We start from the raw sequence: 10,337 nt of genomic DNA, 5'->3' as shown, positions 1-10,337 counted from the left end.
ATGACTTTCTGAAGGGAGTAATTTCTTCTTTTTTCTTTATCTTTACGCGATGGTTGTGGAGCGCGGCTTCTTGAGGATGATTCAGTCTATCCCCTAGCTCTTTCGAATGTTAAAAATATCAATCCTGCTTTTTTATGATACGTGATAACCCATATCTGACATCATATTCTCATGATACGTAACAATTTATTGTTCATCAGCCAACGTCTTCAAGATCAATTTGACTTTACCTAAATCAACACATGGCAATTGTATTTTTGTTGACAAGCTTACAAGTTGGAAAAATTCTGCTGCACCAATAACAACACTATGTTTATTTTACTTAGAGAGCATTATATATTCCATGTACCAGTCGCAAACCTTCCACAGTCCCGTCCTCCCTGCACATCTTTTGACCTTTCGTTGACTCCCCGTCCCAAGCCCGTCAAATGAAGTCAATCGCGGGATTTAGGGGAAACACGTCTTCCGCTACCTCCCCTGGTTTCGCTGTAACCCTAAGTTTGATCTCACCAAATATAATAACGCAAAAATTTAGAGCTCTCAAAGGCGAAATTTTTTCTTAATCCCTTAAACATATGATATTGCGAAAAGCAAACAATGGATTAATAAAATAATCAGCAGAAAATAAAATAAATAATACATTAGATTTGTATGGTTCGATCGGTATGACTTATGTCCATGAAAGGGTGGTATACAATTCCACTAAGCGATATATAGAAATTACAATCACGTTTGAGTCATTCAAATACTTTCAATACTTCACAGCTCTCAATTGTACTCAATAACTCACACAATATTTAAGTTTTACAATTTTTCACGAAACAATATCAATTTTACGTATGAATTACACAAAATCTTACCACAATCTTTTAAGGCTTCAAACACTCAGGGTGAAATTCACGAACACAAGCTCTTTTTTGATACTCTTCACAAAGAAAACCTTCCTTACACACAGACACACACTTATATGTGTGTACACACACACACACTTATATGTGTGTACACACACACACAAAAGAGTTGAGCTCAAAATAGGAAACCCTTTTTCAGAAAACCTCATCATACAAGGAAACAACTGAAATAGGAACCAACTTAAACTAGGAAATTAGCCAAATTACGAAAGTTTTCTTTTTGAGGTAAAAGTCCATACAAATTTTCAAACTCAACATTAGAGCCTAGTTACAATCATTTCATTGAAATCTGCACTTCGGTCTAATCTCCCATAGCCCCTCATGAGCTTAATCACCATAGACATATTTTGATTCTAAGCATCACTTGAACTTTACTATAATTGCGAACCTCATTAGAACACCAATTGTACATGCACTTTTAATTACTCCACGACGATTTCTAAACACAACCTCCTCAGCTATAGATAAAGTAAAAAATCACTGTTGTGTCCATATTTGTTAGGAGATCGAACATACACCTTGTTAAATTCAATAGTTATAGCAACCGTTGACTCTATAGACTTCACCTCGTTTCAAGCATTATCTCTATTGATTATCACACTAGTACTTTATTGTAGCTTCACCTTAAACTAAACACTGTTTAGGTTTATATAAACACTACCACAAACACTTATATCTAGAAGTATTGAAGATTTGTCAAATGTACCTTTTCTGCTTATAAAAAGTGAATTTAATTTTGAGCGCCACATGGATAACCTCGCTTATATTGTACATAGTCTAGGAACATGCAATTTTTTGTCCTCTCACAGAGTTTACCATCACTCACTTGAACATAATACAGGCAACCAAATATTATAATAATGAAATAATCGGCCAAGTTACCTAACCATTCGGAAGTCCGAAATCCAATTGCGGTTGATGGAGATTTATTTATTAAATAGCTCATTGTACTAAGTGTATATACTATTAGTAGAGAGCATTTTATGGGCCACTCTAATTATGTTTTGCTTATCAACTCCGCAATCTATCGTTGTTCACTCGCACTAATGTACTATCTCATTATGCCTTCTTCCATGTAGAATTCATTCTATAGCTTCAAGCAGGACTTCGTATTAGTGTCAGTTTGCACATGATTTTTTGTCTTACCAATTATCTTTTCGATTAAAGCTCTTAACTGTCTAATCCTAACAACAGTATCAAACTTGTGTCTAAGCACAAACCGGGTTTTTCTCAAGTAGTTATCCATAACTATTAGCAAAATCAAGCACTCTTCTTCAAAGGAGACCACAATAGCCTATGAACAACCAAGTGAATCAATTTTGCAATATCCTGATTTCTATGGCAATCATACTGAAGTGAACTCTTGGCCTTTTACCCAAGTCACAACATATGCATACATTGAGTTTCTCAGCCACATAACCAACCGGGAAATTCCTTTCACTAAGAATCAGGCTTCTCTTGCTAAGCAAACATTCCCTTCAAAACATTGATCTCGTCAAGCTTCCTTGAATTCAATAGGTTGCATAACCTGACACAAGAGATGTTGTTCATCCTTGAACTGCACTATCAAAAGGACTGGTACCCGGTATAACGCCTAAGCTACCAGATTTCTCCGCATGATGTTGACTATAAGTGGATCGGTTCCAAGCCGCGGGATGGTTAATTAGAAATTATGATGATATGCGTTGTGAATTTGCTCCTTGCCTTGACATCGCCTACGTCCGTAATTCATACCAATTCACTCGTCTCATGGAATTCGTCATTCTTCGTGCTCATATTTGAAGTTGCAATCTGGGTCGGACACTGATGGGGCCAGAGACGCAGCAAGCCGACAGTATTCCATGACATGATTTGCTTATAATTCAAGCTAATTCTCTTATTTCCTAGCACAAAATAAAAACAAAATGTTAATGCACAAAATCTGAATAGTTTTGGGCTTTGGTTTGAAGCAGTCTAATTTTATTCGAGTCAATTCCTTTTTGAAGACTGGGCTGACATACTGAGCCCAGATAAGCCAAGCTCGATCTTTTGACCCGTGCCGAAAGATCGATTGATTTCACATTTCTGCTTTTTTTGAAATGAATAAATTACATCGATTGATTACATATTCCTTATTGTCTGGGCAAAGAAAAAGAATCACACTGCATCAAGAACGAAACATACCTCCCATACAACATAAAACATTGAGTTAGGGCCAATTAGTATTGCTACTGTCCTCTATGCACAATTTTCCTCACGAGCTTCTTGCTTTTTAATCCCAAGTAGCTAAAGATTGGTGTATCAGGGACCGGAATGCACTTGACGACCCAACCGATAGGCCAAGATGCGGCCGCGATCCCGACACATGCGCCCCACTGGCCCCAAGTCAACCGCTCCGTGTCGGCAAACCGCTTCAGGAACTCGACCATCGCCACCTGGAGGACCACCGTCATGAAGATGATCCCAAGGAATAGCTTGCTCTTCTTAATACCCTCGAACACGTTCTTCTTCTCGAGCTTCCTCGCATTGAACTCATTGAAGACTTGGCACAGGACGAACGCGTTGAATATCAGAGTCCGCTTCACCGCCTCGTCAACCCCGAAGATCGATTCACCCTTGAATTGTAGAGTGAGGAGAATGGCCATTTGGTACATTGCTTGTGCTACAAGGTTCCTCCAGATGACGTTGGTTATGAGTGGCTCTGTCCGGCCTACGGGGGGCTTCTCCATGAGCTCCCTAGTGGGCCGTTCAGTGGCCAGGGCGAGGGCGCCGAACGTGTCCATGATCAGGTTCACCCATAAGAGTTGGACCGCTGTTAGGGGGACGTTGCCGGAGGAGACTGCAGCCACAAAGTTGATCACAAGAGCCGCGACATTCACCGTGAGCTGGAATTGGATGAACTTCTGGATGTTAGTGTAGACGCATCGACCCCAACGCAGCACCGTCACCACAGAGGCGAAGTTGTCGTCGAGGATGACAATGTCTGAGCTCTCTTTGGCGACCTCAGTGCCTTGGATGCCCATCGAGAGCCCAATGTCAGCTTCCTTGAGGGCCGGTGCATCATTCGTACCATCCCCAGTAACAGCGACCACATGGCCATTCTGCTTCAGGCATTGAACCATGAGAAGCTTATCGAAAGGCGAGGATCTTGCCATGACCAGGATTTTCTCAACTCTTTGAAGCCTCTCCTCGAGTGTGTAGTTGCGGAAATCAGCCCCTTCCACGATGGCTCCATTGAAGGCGTCGTCCCCGGGCCTGAGAATCCCGCACTCAATAGCAATGGCCTTAGCGGTGAAGATGTTGTCTCCCGTAATCATCTTGATGTTCACTCCCGCGTCCTGACAAGCTTGGACCGCGCTCCTCACACCAGGACGGCATGGGTCCTTAATACCAACAAATCCTAGCAATGTCAGGCTCTCCTCTTGGATCTTCTTCCCATCTTCTCTTTCTTTGGCCGCTTCCTTGGAGACTTGTTTATGAGCAAAAGCAATGCACCTGAGGCTGCTTCCTGCCATCCCCTGGATAATCTGCTCGAATTTCATCCTTTCATCCTTGTCCAAATCCTTCTCTACCCCTGACCCGTCGTAGAAGCTCGAGCACATCGCCAAGACCATCTCTGCCGCTCCTTTCCAGTGCACGTGGACCATGTCGTCCGCACTCTTTTTTATTAGGACACCACTTTTCTTCTTCTGCGAGTTGAAGGGTTCGACTTGGATGACTTCACAGCTCTTCTTTATCTCCTCCATGTCCATGTTCAATTGTGAAACTGCCCAAGAAAGAATCGCCTTCTCAGTGGGACTACCTGAGAACTCGTACCCTGATCCCGAAGACAGCCTATAGACGCTGCCCATAGTGTTCAAAGCAACCCCATCCCGAATCAAATCCAGGACGAAGTTGGAGACACGGGAGTATGTGTTTTCCGCCAGAGACTCTTGGCCTACCCAGAATTTCGTCACCTTCATCCGGTTCATTGTGAGAGTGCCGGTCTTGTCGGTGCAAATAGTGGTGGCCGACCCCATCGTCTCGCAGGCTGAAAGCTTCCTCACCATTGCCTGATCTGCCATCATCCTCTTCATTGAATAAGCAAGAGTGAGGGTCACTGCGAGCGGCAAGCCTTCAGGAATCGCGACCACCACGATTGTCACTGCAACTGCGATGATGCCCACCACGGAGTTTATGATATCGTCACCTGTGGTTTGACCTGTAATGAATTCCGGATTCCTGTTCTCGTCCTCTGTGTTTCCCGTGAAATAGCGAATCAGCAGGACCACGAGAACCAGGAAAGCAACCGCCAACCCTACTTTGCCAATTGACGAGGTGAGCTTGTTGAGCCGAACCTGTAAAGGTGTTTGTTCGCTGTTGTCACGGATGATGGAGCTCATCATCATGCCCCATGTCGTGTTCACACCGACTGATGTAACAAGCATCTGAGCATACCCATCAGCAACCTTTGTTCCTGAGAACAGAAACGGATTCTGATTGCTGTTCACTTCAACGTGATCGCTCTCCCCGGTCATGCTTGATTCGTCAACCTAAATTAACAAGACAAAAGTTGCTCTTGATTTAGTGACGCAAGGATGGCACGATAAAACGAGTCCCCGTCAAGAAACTGAAATCTGAGTAAATAGTAACACGAACAAATTGATTCTTTTTTAACTGTACCTTTTGCAGTAAAATTCTTTCACTAAGTTTGTTCTACTATGACTAGGGGTGTGCATGGTCCAGGCGGGCAGTTCCTGACCTAGAACCGGGAACTGCCCGCTAAGGACCGGTTCCAAAAAATTGGAACCAAGATCCACCTGTTTGTTGGATGGATCCACCCGGGGACTGGGCCGGTCCGGTTCGGTTCCCGGGTGGATCCATGGAACTGGTTCATCTTCGTATCGACAAACCACTTTCACTTGCTTTGTGGAACAAATTCAGCATTAAGAAGCAACGGACCCCATGAATTTAGCAGGGAAAGAAAACGCATTCCGCACCCACGAATCGGAAACATATCAACGTTGCAGGCACATACACTGACTCATAAAATTACACCCAGCTAAAACTTCTATCCATCAAACAGGTTAGCTACATAAAAAATCCCCAACCATATCTCACATGGTACAAAGATATCTTCTTAACTCACAAACTTACACAACTTCCCGAACTCAAATGAAGAACTTGGCAAAAAAAACCCAACTAAATACCGCATTCAAAGATCACTGAAATAGACAAATCAATAGCCTGATTAGGGTTTGTTATTAGTATTTTTTTTAATATTAAAAATTAATCGGTCTGGTCCGGGTGGGCGGGTGGACGGATCCACCCATGGAACCGGGAACCGGACCGGTACCCACCGGTTCCCATAAATTGAAACCAAGAACCGGACCGGTTCCCTCAAGAACCGCCCGGAACCGGCGGTTCGGGCGGATCCCGGTTCTCTTGCACACCCCTAACTATGACTAGAACTTTGACTTAAAACCATTACTTTTTCCTTTTATCATAGAATTAAGATTATGAAAATGACAAACTGCCCTGTATGAAAGAGAATATCATACACTTCTACATTTCTTTGGACTAATCGCTTTACTATAAATTTCTGGAGAATCAATATGAGTTACTATGCAAATCTAATGCGGTCAAACCAGTAAAAATTGCCGTGCATACCTGCAGGGAGTGCCCCTCGAGGAGCAGCCCATCTGCCGGAACTTGATCGCCAATCTTCAAACAAACCACGTCTCCGACAACAATCTCGAATATGGAAACCTGCTGCCCCCGACCCTTCCTTATCACATCGATGAGAATGTTACCGCTCACCCGAGACAATTTTTCAAATTGCCGGTTCTGCCGGTAATTGCTCATGGCTGACACTGCAATCACGAGGAACACTGCAACAAATATACTCCCGCCGTCGTACCAGCCTTCCTTGACCCCATTCTCCTTGATCCCGAACCCAAGCGAAAGCCCGGCACAGACAAGAAGAATCATGATTGTGAGGTCCTTGAAAGCCTCGTACACGAAGTGGAAGAAGCCCTTGGCAGGCGGCTCCTTGTATGAGTTGATGCCAAACGCATTTTGCCTGCGAGAGACGTCAACCGGGTTGCCACTTATCCCGGCCGAGACATCAGTTTCAAGTGTGGAGGCAACTTTCTTGACCCCACCGAATTCCTGGAGGTGGCGGAGGTCCTTTTCCTTAACCAGCTTGGTGAGCAGAGACTGATCAATCCTGAAGGAGCAGGGTTGATCGGAACGAGCGCTCTGAGCCTCATCGTGGATGGAGATCAAAGTGTAGGAAGGAGACTTTTTAAGGAATTTCTTGGCTATCTTTGCGGAGGTAACGATGGCTCGAAAGGAATAGATGGTGGCGAATGCCAAACGCCATTGCTTGGCGAACTTGCGCATAGCGGGCATGTTGAGAGACACCTTGTAGCGGACGCAGCAGTCGCTGCTGAGAATGCTCGTCATCGCTCGGAAGAGACGCACAGGCTTGCGATCCTATTACGAGAGAGGGTGGCACAATGCAAATGGCAAAGACGAGGAAAAAACCTCTGAAGTTTGGGGTTGCGTTGCCCGCGAAAAGTGTAACATTCGAATTTGTGTGGAGTGATTATGGATACAATGACCATGGATTGCGTGTACTTTATATACATGCGGGAGCTAAACAAGAGGGTGACGTCATTTGTGCCAGGGTGTAAGATTATGCCTCCTTTGCCTCACGCGGCGACCTCCGTTTCCCCGAAACGGAGCCCCAACGCCGTGTTGTTTGTTGCAGACGCTCTGCAGTTACTTCTCCGACATGAAGGGCATCCGATACCTGACATCGTCTTTATCATTCTTTTGCAAAAGAAGGAATCTAATGCCTTAGACTTTAAGTCCCACCGAACTTGCCAGGAAATTTCTTCGCCAAATCTGTCCTTTAGATGGAAGCCGAAGAGAAATTAAGGGCCCTTGGCTCGTGGGCAATTTCTTAATCTCTCGTGTCAATGAAAACGAAAAACGAAAATAGAACTTTCCTTTTATTTTTTAATAATTGAAAATGCGTATATTGAAAATGCGTTTAAAAGAGCACATTGAATTATCCTATTCACAAGGTGTTAGTAGTGCGTGGGGACATACTTAGGCGACGGCTCCATTATTTTGATGAAAGAGACGGAACCATCCAGGCCACGCAATTTTACGTGAAATTTAGATGATTCGTTTATTCTGTTTCCAAGGTAAAAGCTCAACATTGCATGTGCACTAGCCATCGAGTGCAAAAAAATGCCGAGCGACATTGATAATTTGCGAGTTTTGTCTTTAAATACAAATTTCACTTATAATAATTTTAAGCGAAAGAAATTTCACTCCATCCAAGTATATCTTCTGTAACCCTATGGCTGATGGGAATAAAACCTTACGGAGCCGGGAATAAATCCCTACGGTTGACGGTAATAAAACCCTACAGAAGCTGGGAATAAAACCCCACATTTGATGGATGTAGTAAAAGGTTAAAATGTGAAAATAACTCCAAACATCTCCTGAAAAAGAGATATCTAAAATTTTAATTACAATATATTAACCTAGAAATTTAAACTCACAAATTCGATGAGCTATCGCATGTATAATCATTCCAATAACTAATAAAAAAGTTTGAAATAACAAAAATCCACTATCGTCCTACAATAAATATTGAAGATATTTTTTGACATCTGAAATAATGAAATGGATAGATTTAATGATTGCTAAAATATATTTACCTAAAACTGATTTACCAAAATGTATCAAAATAGAACATTCTCTAACATGTCTTTTTTTTTTAATATGAAATTAATTTTCGTACAATATATGACTTTTTGCCCTTCAAGGAATCAAATCAAATTTACACCTTATAGCCTATTTTTGTGGCTTCATTAAACGTCATAAGAAAGATTCAATGTCTTGTTTGGAGGTTTCCTATTTTGAAGAAGAACTCTTAGGGAATTTATATATATCGTCGTAATTCTTTCTTCTCTATATAGAGTTAACGAGTAATTGGAAATGGCAATTCCTTGCTTTGGCATTGTATTAAAATTCTTTTCTTCTCAATTGATTGCGCTCACTAATATCGGACTTGTTGTCCTACGTCAGCTATGACGTGGAAAATCTCCTAACATGAGGCATTTTTGACATTAACACAAGCACGATGCTAAAAACACTACAATCAGTGGAATCGAATTGTTTTTATTTCTCAATTAAAAAAAATAATTACTTTATAGATTTAATATTGTGAATCATTCTAGCTCTATATTACTCACATGAAGCGTGTCACAAATAAGTTTACTAATGATTTTATATGTATTGAAAAGGAGATCCACAAATTCCCTTTTACTTGAATAGCCGATTGTAATATTTAGATCCTTTAGACTAAGTCAAAAGATAGTGGCGGGACCCAAAAAAAAAAAAGGAAAAGGAAAAGGAAAAGGGAAAAAGAAGAAGAAAGTGTACTCTTCAGTTTATATAGAGGCGAAGACGCACGCAGGGAAAAAGAAAGAAAAAGAGAGAAAAAGAAAGGAAATGAAAGAAAGAAGAGAGAAGAGGAATAAAGGAAAAGAAAAAGGAGAGGGTTTTGCATCATGAAACGCATCGTCAAGCCGATTCAACTACATATCGCAACTCCCAGTAAGTGTTCACACCTTTCGTTTGTCAAATCAAAGTAATATTTTGGGTTAGGGCATAAATTTGGGGTTTTATAGATTTTGAACTCTAAAGTTTGATTAAAAAGTCATTGAGCTACGTACATACATAAAAAAAAAAATTGATAGTTTATGATGTTGTGAAGTCGTAGAATTTATTGAACTTGATTTGAATTTACGATTTACCCAAAACAAAATTATGAAGTTGGCCAGGAGTGATGAATAGTGCACGGCCAGTGGCTTTTGGGTTGAATTTCGATGGTTTTTGCCTTGATTTTTGGTTAAGTCAAGTTGGGGTTCTTGTAATACATTGCAAATGCTTTCTATTGACTAATCATGTTTGAAACGGGGTTCGGTGGAAAAAGTTACGGCATGACAAATTTCACGCTCAAGCTCCGCATCGCGAACGACTTTGAATAGTCGCTTTGGAAGAGCAAATTGTGGGTGCGCTTGTGACATTTTGTTAGAATTTAAGTATAGTTTAGCTGAATTGTAGTTGAGGTAGCATGATACTCAATTTCAATGTTGTTTCTCACTTATTTGATGAGATTGCAAGTTTGACAATTTAAGTGATCTTTTTATTTGGTCATAGGCGTTCTCATGTAAGTGGGACTATCTCTTGTTTCGATTTTTAGAACTCATATTCGAAAATACTATGGATTATACATAGTATGAATTATGAAATGGCATTATTGTTGCATAAAAAACCGGATCGAGCACATACTATTCTTTGGTTATTTATGAATGTCTAGAAAGCGTGTTACATTAGATATTGTGAAGTTGTGTAAAACTGTTTTGTGAGTTGGTTTATGAT

At 41.5% G+C, this 10,337-nt stretch overlaps 1 protein-coding gene across 2 annotated transcripts; it reads right to left on the bottom strand.

The window, feature by feature from the left end:
* Positions 1-2,269: 2,269 nt before the first annotated feature.
* Positions 2,270-7,617, bottom strand: LOC104456342 (putative calcium-transporting ATPase 13, plasma membrane-type). Of its 2 annotated transcripts, XM_039299103.1 has the most exons (3): positions 6,540-7,617; positions 3,075-5,422; positions 2,270-2,794 (listed from the first exon to the last, which is right to left on the bottom strand). In XM_039299103.1, the coding sequence occupies exons 1-2, from the start codon at positions 7,335-7,337 to the stop codon at positions 3,119-3,121; spliced, it is 3,102 nt and encodes a 1,033-aa protein (XP_039155037.1). In that variant the 5' UTR covers positions 7,338-7,617; the 3' UTR covers positions 2,270-2,794; positions 3,075-3,118. The 2 variants fall into 2 exon arrangements, with proteins under 2 accessions (XP_039155037.1, XP_039155036.1); XM_039299102.1 differs by lacking the exon at positions 2,270-2,794 and having other exon boundaries at positions 2,922-5,422.
* Between the last annotated feature and the right edge of the window lie 2,720 nt (positions 7,618-10,337).

The sequence above is a fragment of the Eucalyptus grandis genome, chromosome 8 (genome assembly GCF_016545825.1).
Source record: "Eucalyptus grandis isolate ANBG69807.140 chromosome 8, ASM1654582v1, whole genome shotgun sequence".
Classification (NCBI taxonomy): domain Eukaryota; kingdom Viridiplantae; phylum Streptophyta; class Magnoliopsida; order Myrtales; family Myrtaceae; genus Eucalyptus; species Eucalyptus grandis.
The sequence above is the reverse complement of the archived record's forward strand: the minus strand, read 5'-3'. Positions and strand labels throughout refer to the sequence as shown.

Bases quoted from the DNA above. Each gene is read 5' to 3' on its own strand.
- LOC104456342 (XM_039299103.1), bottom strand. From the start codon at position 7,337: ATGACGAGCATTCTCAGCAGCGACTGCTGCGTCCGCTACAAGGTGTCT. The intron at 5,423-6,539 runs GTATGCACGGCA...TTGTTAATTTAG, and splicing joins TCGAGGGGCACTCCCTGCAG to GTTGACGAATCAAGCATGAC.